This window comes from Myodes glareolus, chromosome 15 (assembly GCF_982192425.1).
Source record: "Myodes glareolus chromosome 15, mMyoGla1.1, whole genome shotgun sequence".
Taxonomy (NCBI): domain Eukaryota; kingdom Metazoa; phylum Chordata; class Mammalia; order Rodentia; family Cricetidae; genus Myodes; species Myodes glareolus.
In genome coordinates, this window is record NC_142040.1 from 43,576,454 (window position 1) to 43,600,460 (window position 24,007).

Below are 24,007 nucleotides of genomic sequence, written 5' to 3' on the forward strand. Positions count from 1 at the left end.
GACAAATTGTAGGCCATCCTCAGCAACAGGAGAGACTGTCTCCACAATGTAAGAACAAGACAAAGGGAAGGAGGGAAGAAATAGCAGAGCAACAGAAGAAAGTGACGGCTACCAGGTAGAAGGAGAGAGAAAGAATCCACAAACTGGAGAGCATCACGTCAGCCACAGGCCACGGAACAGCAGTTTTACTCAAGTATCAGTAGTTGGCCCAATAAGACATTAGGCTAGGCAAACGAGGAAGGATACTATGTATAACTCAATTGGAAGGATTCTCTGTGGAAGTGGACCTTTCCATTAAATAATAGATAAAACTAGTCTCTAATTCTTTTTTAAGGAAACTGAAAAAAAATTGCTTTAAGGTTGGTAAAGTGTTCAAGTACCAGAAGACAATAAGATTTGATTCAAAAACTTAAATCTGTTTATTGTGTGTGGCATGACATTAGAGGGCAGGACTCCGCCTTCAAAGGATCTCTAAGAGATTTTCTACATATGTGAGCTTGGATTTGTCATACTTTCAAATTCTGCTTTAAATCAGTATACGCCAAACAGAATGTTCTTGAGTTTTAGAGCATTCGGTGTTAATTCTTTATTATGACGTAGTAGGCCAGACACATTTAATTCATGATCAGAAAAGAGGCAGAGTAAAGAGCCCCTCAAGTGTTGAACACCCCATTTGGGAGGTTAAGAAAGGACTAGCAGTAACGCTTCCTTGAAAGAATTATGTTCTCTGTTGAGAAGTTCATAATTATTGACTCAGTCTCTGTACTCTACCAGTCTGTTCAGAGTTCATCAGGATTCTGTCTGAGTGGCTGCATTGGTCCACTCCTTCTACGTTATCAAGCTTAGCCACCCGCTTCTGAGATGACATCAGAAAATCTGAATTCACCTGTACCTTGAAGCATTTATTCAACAAGATGTGGAAACAATGTAAGTATCCATCAACAACTGAATAAATGAGGAAACTGTCATAAATATGTATGAAGTTGTATTCTACCCGTTAAAAGAAGAAAAAAAGGAAGGAAGGAAGAACGAGAGGGAAGGAGAGATGGAGGGAGGGAGGGAGGGAGGGAGGGAAGGAAGGAGGGAGGGAGGGAAGGGAAAAAGGAGGAAAGAACCCTGCAATGAATTGAGTGGACCACATGGGCAAGCTACAGTAGTAGGCCCCTTGCATATGACATCTAAGGACATTGAAGAGAAAGAAGCTGAGAGCATTGTTGGAACGGTAGTTGCCAGGAGTTGTAGACAAAGAAGTGGAAAAGTCTTGGTTAAAGGGTCCAAACATAAAGATGCATGATGAGGAGGTTCTAGGGGATCTAACACACAGCATACAGCATAGGTGATGATATACATGTTAACTGATTGATTGTGGCAATCGATACACAATGTGTGTATGCATATATATGTAGCACAAATAAGAAAAACCCAGAGACGGATACTGGGGCTCAGACTGAAAGAATGGAGAAGCAGAATAGTCAACGACCAGAGAGCTCTTAGATCTATGAAATCTTCAGTCTGAAAATACAGCCAGTTCCTGTCTCATCCCACCTTATATTAAAGGTGTGCATCACCACCTCCCAACCTCTATGGCTAACTTGTATGGCTGATGGGGTTAAAAGTGTGTGCCACCACTGCCTGGCCTGTATGGATGACTAGCATGGCAAGCTTTACACTCTGATCTTCGGGGCAAGCTTTGTTTGTTAGATCATGAACAAAATATCACTATATACATACATATACATAAATATGTATGCATTCAGCAAACTACCACAACATACTATCTGAATATGTTTGAACTGGATCTGACAAATATTTTTAAAGTTTTAAAAAAATATAGATATTGAGACCAACCAACTATAGATTCCTTTTAACCTAAGTCGCTGTCTTAGATATAACATTAGGAAGCGTGCTGACAAGCACCGTGCTATCTGTCCATCGTCACTCTTGTTGTTTAAATGGCCACTTCTTCCCTAAGCTATGTCACATGGGTGCCAGCATCATTGTTTAGAGATGGAAAAGTCAAACATCAGTAGGACTAAAGGCTGCATTTAAAATGACAGACTCCTGGAGACAGAACAAGAGTGCGGAATCTTGAATTCCCTCATTGGACTCTTCCCCTTGAGCGCTGCACTTGGCTTTCCTTTTCTTTGACGGTTTAGGCTTTGTTTTGTCTTCCTCCTTCCTTCAACCTTGGAGGAAGGTTCTTTTCATTTTTTAATTCATCTATTTACATTCCGCTGCAGACCATCCCCCATCCTCCCCTCCCAGGCCCTCTCCCTCAGCCGCCCACTCCCCTGTTCCCTACTCTTCCATCTCCATCCAGGAAAGGACCAAATAATCCAGCAACTACCACCTCACTCCTCTAGATGCAACAGAGAAATGGAGAAGAGAGAGTTCAGTCACCACAGTGGCCAAGCCTCCTAATTTAGGTGAGGAAACCTGAGTAGAATGGATGAGCAGTTTGGTCTTAGCAAAGCCAACCTATGATTTGCTGTGTATATACCATTTCAAATCCATTACCAAAAATGAAATCTCAGTAAGACTTGTAGAAGACAGAAGATGACTGCACATTTTTCACTTGATTTTAAAGAGTGACCTTGTATCTATGGCATTACATGTGCTCGATTCCACGAAAGACTTCAAACCTTCATTGCACAGACACAGACTATGAAATGAGTGTTCATCAATGGCACGAGTTAATGGAACAACGCTGCAAACTGAAAACTGTTCCTAGGGAAGTGAGTGGGTGCAACACACTGTTCCTGACTGAGGGGGACAGTGAGGACACAAGCAGAATAAAGAAAGCCCTACACTAACAAGATTAGATGATCAGCTAATCCTGGGGTCACACCATTCTCAAAAAAGGGTTAAATAAACCCATAGCCTTTACCAGAAGGAATTAGTGAAGACAGTACCAAGATTATTGAATTTAGCAACTAAAAAACAGTAAAAGGAGCTATTTGTTTGAAATGATTTTTAAAACATAAGCAAAGGTTCTGTAAAATAAACCAAAGTGTAGAAAGAAAAGAGCAAAATATGAGCTACATAAATGAGAATGGAATACTTTACAAGACACCAAACAGTATAAAATTCTTTTTTTCTTAAAAGAAACAAAACACACATTTCATCAACATAGCAACTTTTCAAAAAGACATATAATAAAAAATATTGCGGAGACAAAACAAATCCAGAATTATGACAGGAAAACCATAAATGTCCTAAGCCTCTCTCACCACATCTAAAAAGACAGGCTCGGCAGGCTTGCTTGCTAGCTCTATGAACGCTCAAAGAGCCAGTCGGCTCCATTAGCATCTTGTAGTCTGTAATACCAAGTACAAAACAACAGGCACGCAGTTCCAGCAGATAACATCAAGATGCTTAGTGTCATAGTGTGGCACCTAATTACTTAAAGGAGGATGTGATTCCTCAGCAGTGGCCCGGCAAAAACTCAATTGGTTCAACAGTCCACATGGACTTTGACATGTTGACATGTCAAGCTTTTTTTGACAAGTAGAAACATGCTACTTTTGACACAAAGCTGCCAACTTTTCTATTATTAAAAACTATTCCAGAAAAGTAGGGGGAGGCAATGTTTATCAGAAAGGAAAAACAAACACATAATTTTATGCAATATTGTCAGTCTGGAAAAGTGAAACATAGCAACTAACAAACCTCACATTAATCTGGTTTTAAGTTTAATAAACGGGAAAGTACTATCACACTAATGGTTGGTCACTCTGAGGTCCCAGAAAAGCAAGGACGGCACTTACTCAGAGGCAAAAATTGTCAGAGGTGAGACACAGATTGTCACCAAGTGCCACGTCCGTACAGAACATCCTTTGGTTTTGTTAGCACATATTCTTTAAGGATGAAAATGGTTTTTAGTTGGGGGCTTCACCCCAGCCCCTTGGCATCCATTTTGGAATGTTGGGCGGAAAATTCCATTTTAAGTCATCTCCCCTGGAAGTTGCCTCAATCCAACTCCACCTCCAAGAAAGCCCACCAAACGGTAACCCCTCCCCAGGGAGAGTCAAGAAAGCCCACCAAATGGTGACCCTTCCCCAGGGAAGGTCAAGACCACTCACACAGGCTATTTAAACTGGCCCCCGGAGAACGAAAACATGGTCTCCAGTTTTCTGTGGTCCTTTGGTTCTCTGTTCCCCTCTCCGTGGTTTCCCTGGGGGAGCGCTGGCATCTATTAGACCTGGGTTTCTTCTAATTTGGTTTAGTTTGGTTTAATTTGAACTATTGCTTCGTCATGGAGACTTCCTGGGCCAAAGGTGTCAGCAGAGAGGTTTGTCAGTCTGAGAAATACTTAGCAATGATTGCCACTTTTTTTCCTGTCACCCACAACGACAGCGTTCGGGATTAGATTCAACTGTACAGCTGGAAGCAACTGGTACCTGTATTCGGCATGGTGTATTTGACGGACCAGATACATCAGCCAATTCAAACCTCAGCCTCAGCATTAAACCAGAATATGCAAAGCTGTTTCTCCCTCAGCAAAATAACACCTATCTAATCAAGTAAATCAAATATGTATTTAAATTCTATTATCTTAGGGAAATAAAACTATGTTGGAAATTTACTATAAACTCACTCCAAGGTGAGACTTTTGTAAATAAGACACGAAATTTGTATGGAAATTAAGAAATTTCAAATTTTAGGGGCTGGAGAGATGGCTGAGTGGTAATGAGCACTGGTTGCTCTTCCAGAAGACCTGGGTTCAATACCCAGCATCCACATGGTTACCCACAACCATATAAAACTCAGTTCCAAGGAAAATGACGCCTTCTTCTGGCATCTGCGGACGCTGCAGGCTCATGATGCTCAGATATGGATGCAGATAAAACAATCATACACATACATTTAATTTTTTTTTCCATTTTGACAGGTTAAGCATTTAACTCAGTGGCAGAGCACTGGTCTAACATGCTCAAAGACTGCGTTCAATCCCAAAACTGAAGAAAAAAAAAAGTAAAACTACATTTTAAGGGCCTGGAGAAATGACCCAATGGCAGCTCTTTTCATTCAGTCCCCAGCAAACAACCATCTGAACTTTAGTTTCCGGGGTTCTAACAAGCACACACACGGTGCGCATACATGCACACAGGCAAAATACCCATACACATAAAGTAAAATAGATATATCTTACACAGAACCAAGTTATATTTCCAAGCACCACTCCAATGAAGTGAAAGGATAAATAAATACATAAATACTACCTCTTCGCCACCAGAGGGAGCTAAGCATTGGGGCCACTTGATTTACTACCCTACACCACTACAAGTAATAAAAGATTGTCTGAACTGGTCTAGCTGTGCTTTCATCCAGAAAACATACCTAAGAGTTATTTCTTTAGTAATTTCTCTGCGGGTGTGCACATATGTGCCTGTGAGATATTTTTGTTTATTGCAAGAGGGTTTCTCTATAGCCTTGGCTGTTCTGGAACTCACTCTGTAGACCAAACTGGCCTCGAACTCAGACATCCACCTACCTCTGCCTCCCAAGTGTTAAAATCAAAGATGTAGGCCACCACATCCAGCCTGCATGAGTTTAGTTTAAAAAATAAGCAGTTCATAATTTGGCAGGAAGATATTGCCACATATTTCCTTAGAACTTAATTATTTTTGTGTTCGTTTGCAGTGAGTACTGAATTTGATTTTTGACCAGGTGTCCGAGGACCTCACGATGAAGAGGATTCTTCCCTGTCTTTACGCCTCCTCTGATAGAGTGTCACGGTTCCATGCGCACACACATATCTCAAATCTCCAGAGGATGAAGACAGTCAGAGGTGCTTAATAAAAACTTTAAAGGAAAGCCTTACCTGGATAATCTTCTGAGACGTGGACTGAGTAGGACACACTGTAAAGACACGAAGAAAAGAAACGGCTTAAGTTACTATGGAGAGAGCCATGCTTTTGCACAAGAAAAATCCAACCCACTGTTGCGCATCTATTGGTATAAGTGTAAGCACACAGCACATGCAGACCGGAAGGCTTATTTGAAAGTGGCAAAGGAAACGCGAGTCTGTGAATCTGGACTTCAGCAGGTCTTCCTGAGCCTTCCTGAAATAATCACTCTCCCAGAAGATACTTTGCCCTCGGCTTATCGGCAGGTCTTTTCATTTCAGCAATACATGAAGGCTCGCCACAATCGTTCAGATTGCCCAAAGCCTTCTTGCCATGTTAGCGAGGATGCTCTGTTGCTCAGACGGTACTCAAGAATTTAAGTTGCATGTGGATGTGTCTGGGAATGGGACTCAGGACCTTGTACACAGCAGACACTCTGCCTTCAGCTGTCCTCCCAAGCCCAACATCGATTCTCAATATTGCTTTTCCACAAGTGCTTTTTAAGAAGTGTCATTTTACTTAAAATTAATGAATGATGGATGCAGGTAACTAAGCTATTTCTCTTCATTCAGCCTTTAAAACCATTAGATATAACAAGCAAAATGTTTTCAGTTCTGAGAACTGCATTGCTTCAGATAAAATGTTTTGATTGAATGTCAACAATTTTTCAAATCCTTTCTCGGGGACCCTGATGCTTCTACAAACTTATTTCAGGTGATAGGAATTTAGATAACCTATTTGTTCATTTTTCTATCTCTGTCAACAAGACTGAACATCTCTTGAGATTCAAGCTCCGTGGCCATTGATATCTATAGCATGACCAACTGTCTTAGCACATGATAAACAAGACTCATATATTACTTATTTGAATGGGTTAGTGGAGTAGTACAGAAATTGTATGTCACTGTTTATAAAAGACATTTGCTGTTTCATTAGTAAGTCAAGAAACCAAACATGCTAAAGTGAAATCATATTTAAGCAGAACAATCAAAGCAGATAACGTGGATGGCTAATTCAGAGAGGTACAATACTAAGCAATGAACATGGTAGAAAAGAACCTGGGCAGTAGAAAGTTCAATCATTTACTTTTTAACATGGAAAAAATGATTCGCCTAAGACTGCAAAGAATGTCCAAAGATTCACATAGCGTCCATGACGTTTACCCTACTGCTTACAACTTACGTACACATAGCAGAACACGAAAACCAAGAAATAGAAGTTGTCATAGGCCGTTCTGTGTCATTTTGTCATGCATGAAACACATATGTACCACATACTCATGACCCAGAACTATTTACTCATGTTGTCTCATCAGGGTGACATTTGTCACCCCTCCATCTTAATGTTCCCAGCTCCATACGCCACCAATGCAACCGATGGAAAATCAGTTTTCCAGTGGGTCTCCAATTCTGTCATCTCAGGAGTGTGATATACGTGTGTGTGTGTGTGTGTGTGTGTGTGTGTGTGTGTGTGAGCGCGCATGCGCGCACGCGCTCAAGTGCACAAAACTATAGAGTAAGGATCACAGTGGTGACTTTGGAAGGCAAAACTATTATCTCAAAAATTACTCTAGTCATAGGTGATATTTAGGATGGAAATAGGAAAAAGCAACATAGGACCCTATCACAGCAGTAAATTGGGAGCATCTCTTAAGGGGGTGTATTGTGCAGGAAGGGAATGAGAAGACCCAAGCAAGTAGCTGATGCTGAACCCCAACCAAAACTCCAGCTTTGGGAATCAAATGCCAACAAGGCAAAATATCCACGTCACCAGTGCCTCAACCTTGAGAGGGGAATTAAACACTATAACTGAATGTGAATTTCCTTTCTCATGATTCACTTGCTTGTACAATGGGAAAATTATACATAGCAATAAAATTCTTGTTGATCAGTCCACCCTTTCTTATCCGGCAGTTCCTTATGACAGAAGCCAGGCACCTGGCCAAAGATTATATACAATTCCAAGATGAATCGATTTACAACGTGCTATGTTCTCTGACAACAGTATTCGGCCTCATTTTTCACTCAAATCAATGTCAAAATGTCAAATGAAGCCTTAATCTGTTTCTTTGTCTTCATCCAGGCAGGGAGTCTGCTATAGACTAGCAGAAGTCTTGGAGTTAATTTGGAGACTTACTAGCTGAGTAACAGTGAAAAAGTCACACATGCAGTTAGTTTCGGCCTCTTTCTAGAAAATCAGAGAATCCACATCTACGCCCTACAGGTCTTGTGTGATGGTTTGGTGAAAAGTTCCTGTGACACTACCAGTCACAAAGCAATCTTAGCCAAACTCCAGCTTTTTTGTTTGTTTGTTTGTTTGTTTTGTTTTGTTTTATTGAGACAGGATCTCAGGAAAGTCAAGCTAGCATAGAGATCACCATGTACCCCAATCAGACTTTTGACACTGACCCCGGTACTTGCCCCCATCTCCAGAATGCTAGGATTACATGTGCGCATCACCACACTGAGCCTCAAGCACAATTAACAGGAATTTCGCACGAACAAATGTGCTCTGGAGAACTCAGCTGCATTGATTAAAAAGATACAATCAATACCTCACATTCATCAGTACTCAACGCTAACTCTGACCATTTTCCTTTACGGAGCCTTATGTTCACGACCATACCTAATGTTTCTAGAATCAAACAGAAAACAAGAGCCCTGTGAAATGATTCCTTGACTCCCTGACCTAAAGTGTGTTTTGGGAGTGAGCAGCAGAGGAAAATCACCAGGCCTGTAAAATCTTAATCAGTCCCACTCTGAGGCTGGCAGAACACGAAGGGATGCAATCCAGTACAAGCAGACTTGGATGATTAAGCTCAAGGCTCTAAGTGGGTAGGGTCAAAAAGGGGGGGGCGGGGGCGGGGTGGGCAGAGAGCAAAGCGTAAGTAGCTTTCAGGGGAGGGTTGGGATGTGCTGCACATAATAACCACAACACAGCAGGCCAGTGACAAACTGGAGAACTGAAGATAAAAGAAGGGGACATGAGAAAAGCCTGAAGCTCTAGATCCTGTTCAGGAAGGAATGCCCTCATAATACTGGATGATGCCGCATTGTGAGTAGATTAACGAGCTTTAGAGAAAATGTCAGGGAAGTTGATACGTGTTTTGTGTATTCTATATGCGGACCATGGCATGGGGTACTTCTTTCTGGTCAGAAGTGTTAACTGGAATTCATAAAGCACTCCTATCACCTGTGGGATTCCTCCAATATGATTTGGCCTTAGGAAAGACCTCCCCACAACAGACCCAGAAGGCCATCCTAGAGGAGCCACCTGGCAAGCAGCCTATGCTGGCCTACAGCTGGACTTTACGGCAGACACTGGAATCATTCACAGGGCCATTCACCCTTTTAACCTCGTGCTTTGTACCTTAGACCCTTTTCCTCCCGAACCACGTAAACGAGAGCCAGATGAAACACATTTGTTCCTCCTTCCCAAGTCCTCAGCTTTAAGAAAACCATTTGAGAATGGTGGAAAAATGACAGAAGGTGGTGGGCAAATTCAAAGCCAGGCAGGAATACGTAGCAAGACCCTGTCTCAAAATAAAAGTAACTATAATAGCTTATAAAATTTAAAAGGATAGTAGAGAGGTATGAGGATTTGAATGAGCAATGTCCCCTGAAGTCTCAGGCATCTCAATACTTATTATCCAATAAATGGCACTGGGAAGGTTTGAGAGATGTATCCTTGTTGAAGGAAGAACACCACTGAGAATGGACTTTGAGTGTTGAAAGATTCGAATCAATTCAAGCTCTATCTCTCTCCTTTATGCTTACAGTTCAAGATATGAGCTGTGTGGAGCTGCTATGGCCACCGTGACTGCCACTTGTTTGTGTGCCCCCTTGCCATGATGAACTTTTATCTTTCTGGAACCATAAGGCAAACAAAACCTTTCTATTATAAGCTGTCTTGGTCGCAGTGTTTTATCACAGCAATGGAAAAGTAACTAATACAGGGGATAATGGAAGACTGCGTCTTAAAATAGAAGGGAGAATTCAGAAGACATTTCAGAAGAATTCGATACCTATATTTTATAATAGACCCCAAAGCACTGTGGCCAGCTGTGAAGCAAAACTCCCGGGTCCTGAGCTCCTTTCATTTTCCCATAACACCCAAGAATCTCACAGAACAAACGAAATCCGGTATTGTTCCATGTGATGCCTCTTTTGCTTCACTCCCTAAATTTTAAAACACGATTCCTAAGAGCAGCACCTTTAAATCCCGAGGCTTTCCTAGTTAAATTAGACTTTTAGAATTCACACAAGGAAAAGAAAAATACAGAAACTAATGCAGGCCCTCAGGTTCTTTGTTCACCCTCAAGTGAGACACTGAAAACTCCTTACAGAAAACTGCCCTGGTTGCCTCCATGCAGCCGGGAGCATCTGCCCCTCTGGAGTTGCGGAGGGAAAAGAAATTATCCTAGGACTCTGCCCTCGGGCTCATCTCCCGTGCCTTTGGGAGCATGAGGCGCTCAGTTTGCTAGTTTGGTCCCATTCAAGACCCACAACATTCACCTTTATGTTCACTATCATGTTTCATTTCCCAAAAACTATTTTCTAATTATCTGGGTCAACCAGCTAGTGTTCCCTCATTCTTCACTGATTATTAGCTGCAATCTCCGAGTCACTTCGGGATTGGAGGACTCTAGTGCCCTTTCCCGCTTCACTAAAATCCTTCCCTCACCCCCCATCAATATTGACAATGTTAAGCTCTGTAGAGTTCCAAGGCCTTGACCTGGGATAGAATCTGCATCTCTTGCAAAACTTGCAGCCTTTGTGTTATCCTCTTTAGCCCTGACTCTCCCAAAGCTTAAGTGTTTTCACTCCTTAGACCTTCACAGGTTCCTCCAGACACCAGTCCCTCCTCTTACTGGATCTAGAGAAATGCTCTCTCTCTCTCTTCAGCACCTGCACCTTCTTCACTGGGAAGCCTCAACCTTGCCCCTGGAGACTCGAAGAGCTCAAAATGGCAGATGCAGTCACGCTTGGCACTGCCCTCTAGATCTCTGAAAGTTGCTCAGAAGACAGTGAAGCTAAGAGTTCTAAGCACAGAAGGACACGCAGGGTCCTCGGCACCAGATATAAAAGACGCAGAACCTAAAGCTCAGATTCCTCTTGTTTTTCTTTTCTTTTATAAATCCTGACAGCTTTCCAAAACCTAATAACAATTTGTCCTCTGGCCATCAAATTCTTTTATTCCACAATAAGTTAAAGGAGATTGCCATTTGGCTCTCGGGCACTGAACCATTTCTCCCGCCAGCCACCCGCATATAGACTTACAGTACCGTCTTTCCTGCATCCACAGTAGAAAAGACAAACATCTGTCCTTTCTAGCAAGTCTACCGTACCAGTCTGCTGCACAGATTCCATAAACCCACACACCATTCAGGACTTTTGTTCTATTAGCCTCACAGTTCTACAGTTTATAGTATCTATGCCAATACTGAAACAGGAAAGTTTCACTACAAAGATATGGAAGAAAACATTATTTAAGATACACAAATGAGGGCGGAGAGAGCTCACAGGTAAAAGCACTTATCATCAAACAATACAAGCTTAAAAACCTGAGTTTGATCCCCAGAACCCACATGGGGGAGGAAGAAAAAAAAGTTCTGACACCATGCTGTTCTCTGAACACTATACTCATGCTGTGGTACATATATTCTCCTGCGCACTGATGATGAAATTTTACAGCAAAGGACCAACTCTCCTAAGTATTATATTGTTATATTGTTATGTTAAAGAGTAATGCAATAGAGTTTTTTTAAGGATGACCTTGAACTTCTTCTCTTTCAGCCTCTACCTCCCACATGCTGAGATTACAAACATGGGCCCATATTCAGTTTTATGTGATGCTAAGGATTAAACTCGGGGAATGCTAGGTAAACATCATCACCCCAAGAATAGTTTTAATCTGTAATCCCAGAATTTGACAGGCGGAGACCAGAGGGTCTGAGGTTCAAATTACCCTCAGGAAAATGGTGAATTTCAGGCCAGCCTAGGCTACATGAGACCCTGCCTCAAAACAAAAGAAGAACTTTAGAAACTAATAGCAAAAGGTGTTTCTGATACAGTAACGGAAACCCATTTTGTCTGATGAGACATGTTTCCTTTCATATCAATAAACACATACCAACTGCAGACATATAGCAATGCTGCATGTAAAGAGTGAATCCCTCTACTACTCCCTAGAATTCTGAATAAAATTAGTCTTCCTGTATATCTGAATTCTTTCGATCAGTATAGCTACGCCATGTACTGAGACGCTGTGCGGGTGCCGCTTATACACCCTATTTACACACTGCAGTCACGCTAGAAGACGGGGATTGTCCCATGGCAGGGGTAGCTGCAGGGACACCATGGACACCTCCCCCACCAGAAGCAGGACCCTTGACTTCACCAAGAAAGCAGTTCAGGATGAGTCCTTGTGAAGCAGAATTGGAGGTTACTAAAAGGGATTTAACATGAGTTTTGCGTGGGGTTCTGAAGAGCAGAGTCCTTCAGGAATGAGGCACCCAGGGCGCAAGTGTGGGCTTCGCAAAGGAGAACTGTATTTCATTGCCTTTATTTACAAGAACCAAAACCATGGTGTGTCTGGGTTTTAATGTTACCTTTAGAGAGCTGTTATGGAATTAAAAGATCTCATGGGGTTTGTGAGGTGCACCGAGTGAGATGACCGGAAACACCCTCTCCCACAAGAGTTCTATGCAGAGTAAAGATACCTTCACTGTGGAACAATCTTTTTGTACACTATGAGTATGTATTACTCTCATTGGCTAATAAAGAGCTGACTGATCTATAGTTAGGCAGGAGGTTAGGTGGAAAAAACAGACTAAGGATGCTGAAAAGAAGAAGGACTACACATTAAAGTTCTTATGTACACGACTCCTTTTGATAGTGTAAAAGACGGATTGTCAGTTTTCCAAAACAGAAGGGGCAGTAGGAAAAACCGCCAGTGCCAGGTGAGAACATTGGACAGTGAACTGTTGCAATACCACTTAGCATGCTACTCCAGCCCACTAATGGCAGCCCTAAACAAACGCCTGGCTAGCCCCTGAGCAAATGCCCGCCCAGCTGTTCCTCAGCATCCAGACCAGGGACACACACTCTCACTGTAGAAAACACAGCCAACTAGGAAAATTATCAGCCCCTGCAAACAACTGGAGATGCTGAGCAAACATTAAGGTAGTCAATTATATATGTTCCCATTTCCAGAACATTTTGATAATTTTTCAACCTATTATGCTTTGAACAGATAAAATAGCCATGACCAAAGGTTTTTTTAAAAATGTTATTTCTGTTTGTGTTTAAAGCCAGGGCCTAGTCGGCGGCTTCTATACCTCAGTTCTGCACCACAGGTCAATACTTAGACTTCTAAGTAAGCATCTTCTGAGCTGGCTTGAACTTGCAAGAGCCTTCTTCCTCAGAATGGTGACGCTACTGGAATTAAACATATTGCTTTTGTGAGGGCAGGTAGTTTCTTTCCTTTGCCATGGTTGCTGTCACAGGGAAGAGTCGCCAGGTGTAGGAATGGAGATGAAACAGACACAAACCCATACAAGCTTTCTGGTAATGGTTCAGTCTCTGTGAGCCCTGATGGACCCAGGTTACATAATTCTGTGGATTTTCTTGTGGTGTCCTTGGTTCCTCTGGCTCCCGCAATCCTTCCTCCCTGTCTTCCACAGGATTTCCTAAGGTCTACCTAATGTTTGGGTCGAGTCTCTGCATCTGGGTGAAGTCTCTCTGATGACAACTGGGCTAGAACATCGTTGGGAATCATTTCGTCGGCCATTTTGTCTTTTTTGCCAGTCATGTTTGGTTCTCTCCTAGGTCTCTGGGCTGTCCAGCCTCTGGGTCCTGACCCTCCAGACTGTGTCAAGGGTGGGCTCCCTCTCATACTATGGGTCTCAAACTTGACCAGTCATTTGTCGGTCACTCTCATGATTTCTGCACCACCTTTGTCCCAGCATATTGTGTAGGCAGGGCAAAGTCTAGGTCAGAAGTTATGTGGCTGGGTTGGGGTCCCAAATCCTCCACTGAAAATTTGTCTCGTTCCAGAAGATGGCTGGTTCAGGTTCTGTATTACCCATTGCTAGGGTCACCTTCATAGATTTCTGGGAGTTTTCATTGTGCTAGGTTTCTTGCTCATCCCAGAGGCGTTCCTGATGCCAGTTGTCTTTCTCAGAACCGCCAACCAGAGAGCTTGCATGGGATTGACCTAGGCCCTCTGCACACATATTACACTTGTGCAAGCTTGGTCTTCTTGTGGGACCCCTAACAGAGGGAGCAGGGGCTGTGCCTGTCTCTGTTACTTGCTTTTGGGACCCTTTCCACCTACTGCATTGCCTCGTTCAGGCTTAATAGAAGAGGACGTACCTAGTCTTCTTGATATACCATGGCTGGCTGATATACGTGGGAGGCCTGCCCTTTTCTAAACAGAAAAGAGGAGAAATAGATTGATGGGGAAGAAGGAAGGTTGAGGGGAGGGACGAAGAGGAGAGGAGGGAAGCAGGGGAGCTGTGACCGGGTTGGGGATAAATTAATTTCTTTTTTAAAATTAAAAACAAAGAAAGACACAAATATAATTTCATCAAGATAAATCTGTCTCAGCTGGGTGTGGTGGTTTACACTTTTAATCCCAGCACTCAGAGGCAGAGGCCTGGGCTACATAATGAGAGCCAGGACAGTCAGAGCTCGAGACCTTGCCTGGGAAAACAGAACAAAAACAACAAAAAACACAAAAACTAAACAAAGACAGATCTCTTCTGTGTGTGTGTGTGTGTGTGTGTGTGTGTGTGTGTGTGTGTGTGAAACACACACACAGAGAGAGAGAGAGAGAGAGAGAGAGAGAGAGAGAATATAGTTTTAAGATGCATGGATGCATGTAATATTCCTGTAATAAAAATTCACTGGTATTTACAAGTCTTTACCTTCACTGTTTTCCTCCTGAAATTTCAAGCGGATGTGAAAGCACAAGAGCCCCTACACACACAACACAGCAAGATTTAAAGACCGAATAGAAGAGAACAATTCCATAGCTGAAGTCCAGTGTTTGCATTGCGGGAAAAATTACTGGGAAAATACTATCAACACTCAAGAGAGAAAAACACCACAGGTAGTATAATACTGTCTTAGTCGGGGTTTCTATTGCTGGGAAGAGACACCATGACCACGGCAACACTTATAGAGAAAAACCTTTAGTTGGGGGTGCTTACAGTTCCAGGGGTTTAGTCCATTATCATCATGACAGGACATGCCAGCCTGCTGGCAGATGTGGTGCTGGAGAAGGGGCTGGGAGTAGAGAAGAAGCTACATCTTGATCCAACAGGCAACAGAAAGTCAACTGTCTCACTGGGTGTAACTTGAGTAAAGGAGTCCCCACTCAACAAGGAGGAGTCCCCTCCAACAAGGCCATATCTCCTGATAGCACTGCTCCCTTTGGGGACCATCTTCATTCAAACTACAATGTATATACCATCTGAGCAGATTCCTCAAAGAGTTAAGGCACATAAAGGGAGTACTTGCCACGTTCATTTCTTGTGGAAGAGCAAAACAATTCTATAGAGCAATTAGAGGGCCTGGGGAGCCCTGCCTACTAGTGTCCCCCTTAATTGTCCCACACCACTGCCCTGTGTTCTCTGTCTGTCCCAGTCAAATAAACAAAACAAAGCGGGGAGCTGGGAAGATGGCTTAGCAGTTAACGGCATGTACCACAGACTACTGACCCAGGCTTGGATCCAGTCCATAATCTTCTGTGACTCTAGTTTCAGAGATTTCAATGCCCCCTTTGGCTTCTACAGCCACCAGACATGCATGCCAAAAACATACATATGTGCAGACGAAACATTTATATACAGCAAAATAAATACACATAAAAAAATTCCATTCAAGTAGTTTATAAATTTTAATTTACTGTTGTTGACTGTCCATAATCAGGACCAAGGGGGAGGGGGCTGTACCCATCCCAAGGCATGCAAGGGAAAGCCAAGGACAACTGTGTGAAGCCCATTCTCTCCCTCCACCTCTATGTGGGTTCCAGGGATCAAGTTCAAGTCATCAGTCAGGTTCTCCAGGCAAGAGCTGACCTGCTGAGCCAGCTCTCCCCGACTCAGGTTGTGTTGGGTTTTTTTGTTTATTTGCTTGTTTGTTTCCCTAGGCAAGACCCAGCTCTTGAGGATGCCCTGTCCATGTCCGGAACTCTCTCTGCATTTTGTCTTCTTGACTTCCTTTTACCCCCTCAGATGCCAGCTCAAACGTGTCATTCTGGGGAACGCTTTCTGCTCTCCTCCCAGGCTGGTGGATCTCAGCCAGAGCAGTCAGAGTTTGAAATTACACACCCATCTGCAGAACTCACTCCCACCTGCTTCCCCGTAAGTCTATGAGTGCAGAAGGCCCTGCTTCCTTCCAGGTGATTAATACGACTGATGCATACTGTTCTGTTTTCAAACAGCCAATTTTTGTTTGGATTTTTTTTTTGGTTTGTTTGTTTTACACTATCTCTGTCCCATGCAAAAGTCAACAATATATTTAAGTTAAAGAGTACCATACACTTACCGCAGAGAGTGCTATATTTGTGGAATTAATGTCAGTTTCTAGCAAACAAATCCTTTGCTCCTTCCATGCTAAATAAACTTAGCACAAATGATTTCACAGGTAATAAAAACCATTTAACACTTGAAGAGACAAAGCAAGGGCTTTAGCATACGGTGAGCTGGAACAGCTCTCTGTGCTCCCTAGCTAGACCTGCCGCTGGTTATTTAGATAGGGAGAGACTATCTACCTACTGCTGAGTGTTGTCAAGGGGGTTGCGTGAAGACGGTGTGCAGAAGAAGGCTGCTGTGTGATGAGGCACGATCGTGAAATGATTTCTCCACGTCCTGCCCACACTCAAAGGGGAAGCAGAAACAAAATTCAACGGCAACAGCTAACACAAGGCCTCCTCAAAATTACTCTCCTCCTTTCCCTCCCCTGCTTCCCTTTAAATGGTATAAGAGAAAAATCCCCTCCAGAGGGAGGAGAGGAAAGCCGACTGAACAAGCCAACGGAAATAACAGACCACAAGGGCTGATGATGCGGTGGAGGTGCCAAGGCCCAGGTGTGATCCCCAGAACATCATGGATCAGGATGTGGCAGCAGTCTCTGGAAGAAGGGACAGAAGGATCACAAGTTCAAGGCCATGCTCTACTACATAGGGGTTTGGACTCAGTCTGGGCTATATGACACTCTAACTGGAAAAAAAAAAAATAAAGAAAGACAGGAAGAAGGAAGGGAGAAAGGGAGGGAGGGAGGGAGGGAACAACAAGATTGCTCAGCAGATAAAATTGCTTGCTGTTCAAGCTTGACAACTCAAGTTTAACCCCTTGAACCCATGGAAAGGTAGAAGAAAAGACTAGCTCCAGAAAGCTGTCCTCTGTATACACAAACTTTAAATTAAAAACATAAAGGAAAAAGAAAAGCATATTAGATCTCTTTCCCATGACAGAATTTTCCAGGCATTTGTTCCATGCCTCAGCCTCAATGGCTGGTTCAGGGTGGCTCACCCAGAGTACAGCTCGAACTTTTAGAGAGTGGTAATGAAAGAGTAACTCACTCCTCCTGCGTGAGAATGAGGAAGCCCTGTCTCGTCTAGTGACCTTAAGACACCCACGAGCAAGTTGATCTAAGGACACATTGGTTACATAAAAAAAAAAAATGTAGAAAAGTTCAAAGATGGACACAGATCCCTCCTCAAATCTCATTTTAAACCTTTATTACACGAACCCTGACTTTCATTTTACTGGGTTAATTCAGCATAAAATATTTTGGTTTAGTAGAACTGAAAGCTTCTTAATTTTACAGATTTACTAAACACAGACATTCCAATTTACATTGAATACTAAGTTTACTCTATAGTTTTAATATTATGTGTTATGATTAATGAATTTGATGTATGGAGTATAGCAGTGATTTGATTTAGAGACTCAAGTAATATTTTGAACTTTCATAGAAAGTTCATACATTCATAGAATATATTTCAAATTCTATAAAGTAGAATTATAAAAATTAGAATATACTTCTAATTTTGCAATTAGAGATAATTGTAAAAAAAAAAAAAGTAAGTACATATGTTACCAGGAAAAAAATGCAGAGGTACATATGTCAATGTCTTTCAGACTTTCTGTGTGTGTTGAGTAGGCTTTGGAAAGCATGGCCTCCTTGCCACTTCCCTGGCTTTTTTTTGAACCTTTGGGTAAGACATCAGATCAACAGGGGAGTGCCCCAAACTTTCAGACTCCAGATCAGTTATCAGCTCATTACTAAAATCAATTGTCCTTTTACTCGTGTTAAGACTTTGAAAAACATTTTATTCTCACAAGAGTAAGGCAGAAATGAGAACAATTACACTGACAGATTATGATCATGAAGTTAACTGATGAGTTTTCAATTAGTGAATGAAAGCCATTCTTGAGTTAACATACAAAGCCTCAAAGCCATAAACAACTAAGGCAGGCGGCTGTTTGGTTCCAGGAAGGAGAGGCAAGTTCCGACAATGCCCTGAGTATGTCAACAGTCGGGATATGCATCTCGGTGGAACCCGGACAGGTAGAGTTCTCAGGGTGGAAGCAGAAAATACAGGGACCTGTAGAGTTCTCAGGGTAGAAGCAGAAAATGTTCTGTTGATCCCAGAGCCAAGAAAACAAGGATGACACGGATAGAAGCAACTGGTGAGGGACATCCAGTTGTGGTTACTGGTTATTGTGTTGCTGCTTGAGCAATGCTGTCTGAAGCACAGTTGAGGAGGACCTAAGCTATCTCGAAGCTTCAGTGGGCACAGCCTTTGCACACGACTGTGAAACATTTTGAAGCAACACCTGACTCTCCCTGATCACACCAGAATTCACCAACTCCTAGTGATGGTTTTCTCCTCAGGCAACACGGTGAATATCACTGGCTCAGCCTTCCTTTTCTCTAAGAACATTATTGGTTATGTTGATTTTATAATTAAAGCTATCCTTATAGGATCTGAGGATAATTTTCAATTAATTAGGAATGATAAGCAATTATTAAAAAATAATGGCTGAATCTCTTAAAGCCATGTTTTCAAACTCTCCCAAGGAATCTGGCTACAGGTTCTCAGTTTGAGGAGGAAGGGGATGTCCTGTGAGCTCCAAAGGATGAAATATGTAGATACTGAAGGTGAGATGTGAATAATCCAGGCTTATGAAAGGCCCATGGCAGAACTCAGGAGGCTGAGACAGGAAGACCACAAGTTCAGGGCTAACCTGGGGTAAATTGTGAGGCAAGGCGTTATCTACAGAAAGACAGACAGAAACAGCAAATCCATCCAATATTTCCTTTAAAATCGTTGAAAAGTTAACTCTGTTGTGTTGTTCCATCATTGGTCCACAGTAGGTCTGCATACTCCAGACCTTGGTTCTAACACTCACTGTTTCTTTGGGTTAGTAATTGTTTGTTTCTTTGTTTGTTTGTTTGATGGTTGCCTTCATTTTCTGGAATAGTATCTAAGTAGCCTTGCTGGCCTGGATGTAGAGCTGGCTCGCCGTGAGCTCATAATGACCTGCTTGCTTCTACACTAGGATTTTGATTAGTGTTTGTTGTTCTTGTATCGACATAATGATTTTCGATATTTGGAAGGAGGGTCTTACTCTGTAGCCCAGGCTGGCCCTGAATTCAGCCTCCCAAGGGCTGGTATTATGAGTGTGCACCATCACTCCCTGTCCGACAACTACTGATCATCACAGAAGACAATCAATGGAAAAATTAAAAATTTGAAAATTGACAAAAATCTTTGTTTTTCTGTTGGAAAACTGGCCATAAGCTGTAAGAAACTGGTAACAGCATGAGTGAGTCTGTTAACGGCATTTCAAATGTATGTTAAAATATGCATCTCAGTAATTGCAGCTCCGATCCTCACATGAACCATGCAAACTGCACAAGCATTACAGCTGCGGCATTCAAAAGTCAGTGTCTCCTTATTTCAGGTGAACTTGGGTTGTAAACAATTAGGTCAACCACACAAACGCGGTAGGCACCACTTAAAATACTTCTGCTTCTTCTTAAAACTTTTTTTACGTGCGTGTGTGTGCACACACACACGCACACAAATGCACACACACGCACAAGCACAGATCTGAGGACAACTTGTGGGTTCTGCGGATTGAACGCAGGTCTTCAACTTGACAGCAAGCGCCCGCTGCGTCAAGGCCCACTTCTATTTTGAAAAGCAAAAGTAACTAAAATGTTCAGGAACAGAGCTGACTAAATAGTAGTATTCCACAACAAAAATGTTAATACCAACACAAGCTATGTTAATCTAATCCTATTCAGGTTACAATCCCATTTCTGTTCAAAATAAAACATAAAGAAATAAATGTCCTCTTGTACAAGAGGGTGTTATCCCAAGATTACCACTACGGCAGATGCCATGCTGTCTGGATTTAGGCTGTAACGAAGACTGGGGAGAAACTCTGAAGAATTTAATTGGTTGTTGCTAAAGAAGACAGTGTTTGCTTTCTTCCATTATTGAATGAATGATACATTATGATTACATTAACCTTTATTAGTAGTTATTAAACATTGTCATAAGGGAAACCACTAAATGTAACACTAAAGTTACATCCCATAGTTCAAGTGAGAATGTGTACCCTAATAAAATAGGGTCATCTTCTGGCTTCATGTGATTCAACCTTCAAGTATGAATTCACATTCCCTTTCTTGAGCATTCAGAACTTCCACTCTGCCTATCTGTCTCAATAAACTTTTCCAAAAATTTGAGGTGTCAAGCCTGCCTGAAACGCTCCCTTTTTATTTATTTATGTACAGATTGGCTTAAGTGTTTGTAAGATTTGGAGTGCACACTCATGGCGCACGTGCACCCCCGCCCCCAGCAAGAAACCAAGGAAGCCAAGAGTGATAAGCATTTGTGAGTCACCAGATGTGATGCTTGGAACTGAACATGGGTACTATGGGAGAATAAGGTGTGTGTGCATGTGTGTGTATGTGTGTGTGTGTGTGTGCATGTGTGATGTGTATGTGTGTGTGTGCATATGTGTACTTTTAACCACAAAATCATCTTCCCAGATCTCAGAAACTATTACACAGATTACTGTTTATTTCCCTGATGAAATCTCATTTCTCTATGTATCTCATTGTAGTCCAGAAATGTATGTGTGTACATGTGTATATATACACATCCTAAAAAGTGTTTAAAATATGAAAATGTATGGCTCCTTTGCCATGCCATTGAATGGTTCTTAAGTCAAAGTAGAAAAAAAAGATATTTTATGCCTTGCAGAAGATAAACAACCTAAATCCAATTATGTTCTGTATGTGTACTCTGATTTTAGATGATTTTAGATGCTGCTCACTCGTTTGAACAGATGAAGGGATATCATTTGGCTTCTAGTGTACATGAAATAAATCATGATAACAGAATTTTATTACACTCTATAATGTGAAATATGGACAAAGGAGTCATGTCATCTGTTTATAAATCTATATATCTATAATTCAACATCCTCAAAATCAGGAAAACACTACACTTGATATTTGCAGCAGTATAAAATCTTAACATACAGAAGGAGTACTTCAAAGCCATAATGGTCAATATTTGTAGGTCACACAAATTGCGGAAATCCTTTGTTCTAACAGGAGCCGAGCAGATGTACACTGGAATCTGATTACAGCACTGCCTCAGCAGAGAGACACCCAGCAATTCATCGTGCCTGTGAAAGCATTCTTGCAGCTGGGCATGTTGATGCTCACCTGGAATTTTGGCATTGGACAGACTAAGGCAGAAGGAGCCCAAGTTCATGAGGAACCTGGGTGGCACCGTCAGGCGGCAAGGGAAGAAAGGGGAGAAGGAAGGAATCCTCTCAACAGTCACATCTGTCTGCCCAAGATGAGTTTCTATTATAACAATCTACCATAGTGAGTATTGGTAACAGTGACACTTGAGACTCTAGATTAATAATAGCATTACCCTAGAATGGATTTATCTGGCAGTTAATTGTGCATTTAATTATCTTTGTTGTGGTCTGAATTTTAAGGTAAGCAATAATGTCCCACTGTCTCAGCTTCCATTTTTACGCACTGCAGGGTTAAAGAATGAACCCATGTGTTGGTGCCCTCGACTCTGGCAGCACAAACTCCTTCCTAAAACAGGGAATTCCAAAACCCATGCAAAGTCACCCTTGATTTCCAAAGACAGTGCTATCTCTAGCACCAGGAAACTTACTGAAGAAACTTCTCAGAATAGAGAATATCAAAAAAATCAAAGAATGAGAAAGCTAATACCCCTCTCTCCACAGGTGCCTAATATTTAGTTTTTCAGTTAATCTGAGACAGAAAACACACCCTAGCATCCCGGAGATGGGATCTGAGAACAAACCATGTCATTCTCATGCCATGGAATAGAACGGGATAACCAATGTGTGTAACAATAAGTACACTACTAAAAAAACTGATTTGTTTCAGCAAACCACCCTGTTAATCATGAAGAACCATGCAATGACCTCATGACTTAACATGCTGGAGGCAACCCAAAGGGAAGAACTGCAACTCCATGTCAGGCTGCGCAAGCTTTCCCTTCTGTTCCCAGCAGGGTCACTGAGCCTCAAAGACAATAGAAAGATGAATGTCCCCCATGAGGCTTCCCAGTCTCGGTCCCTATCCCAAAAAAAGATCTATGAGGAAACATGTTGAATTTCACATGAACCAAATGATAAGAAGATAAATATCCAAATGCGGTCAAAAATAAAATCTTCAGGGAAAACAGAAGCTGAAGTTTGAGGTTTAAAAACCTTCTGATCACATCTCACTATGCTTAGATTAAATACTATTTAAACCACAAACTCCTTTCAGACTTCTAAATACCTGCAACAGTATTTACATAATAAAGCAAATCACCTTCCCCTTCCTCCTTGGCAAAGGCTGCTAGTTACCCCTGAGACTATAAGGAAAGCAGGGAAAGGTCTATGTGGACAAAGACACTAACAGAAGGGAAGAGGGCGGCAGTGTCTGAGAACTCTTCAGACATTGGCAGCGAAGCAGATGGAAGGAAACAGTGAAAGAGCGTGGGAGCCACATCTGTATGGAATGTAGGGTCTCTGACCCGCTGAGAAAATAAGTAATCACACTGGATATTAAAAGAAGCCTCCTCTGATAAGAGATGGAGCAGGGGGATAAAGATATTACATTGTTAATGTGGTAACACACATGAACAGATTGCTCTTGTAGATTAAGCAAACTGTGAACGTATGTCAAAAAACATTTGTTGTAAATGATTCAACGACCACAATGCCTGTCCCTTAGTGTAGTCAGAAATGTAGCAATAAATCGTGCTTTCTACATCCGGGCACAGCTTTCAAAAGTTGACTTCGTGTGACAATGTCATTAAAGTCAACCAATCACAGAACAACTTCAGAGCTTTAAAGAAGACTCCCTATCCAGTATTTTAAAACGTGAAGTCTGTGGGTTTTCTTTTCTTTTTTGCTTTTCTTTTAAGTAAAGGAATATATTTTACAAAGTCCTCATAGTGAGCCAGGGGTGGTGGAGATGCCTAAAAATCTCAGCACTTGGGAAAGCTGAAGTAAGCTTGAATTTGAGGCCAACCTGAGCTACATAGCAAGTTGGAAGCCAGCCTGGAATATAGAGCGAGCTCTTGTCTCAAAAGGCAATTAGACAAAATGAAACAAAAGTGTTGGAATTAATACTCTGGATTTTCCTTTGCCCATCAGAGAGCTGAACTAACATGCCGGAAGCCAGCTTTCCACACATTGGGAGTCAGTCGTCTATGGCCACAGACCAAAAATAAGAAGGCATTGCTCTCCAAGAGCTATTCAGCTTCAGTCTCTACAGCTTCAATAACAACAAGAAAAAGTGGCCATAATCTGCTGACTCGGTGCAATTTTCTGTGATTTATGTTTGTCTATAAAATGACACCTTACACTGCTAGGTGTCCAAGGACAAATAATCTAGCCACATACTTAGTGACCCCAGCAGTGCTTTGATTAGTTCTTCATGCAAGCACTCGACTGGTTTCTACTCATAATTTTTTAAACCATTTCACTGAATGTTTACAGAATAGTACGTCCACTTATAGCTTCAGCAGAAACATCTTATAAAAATTACAAGCCATGTTCACTGACGTCTGTAAAT

The 24,007-nt window shown here is 41.9% G+C and overlaps 1 protein-coding gene across 1 annotated transcript in view; it reads right to left on the reverse strand.

The window, feature by feature from the left end:
• The window catches only part of Parp8 (poly(ADP-ribose) polymerase family member 8), a 169,703-nt gene that overhangs the window by 74,960 nt on the left and 70,736 nt on the right, over positions 1-24,007 (reverse strand). The window contains exon 4 of the mRNA XM_085676702.2: positions 5,825-5,862. Within this exon, the coding sequence (XP_085532828.1) occupies positions 5,825-5,862 (38 nt within the window). The remainder of the gene's footprint in view (positions 1-5,824; positions 5,863-24,007) is intronic.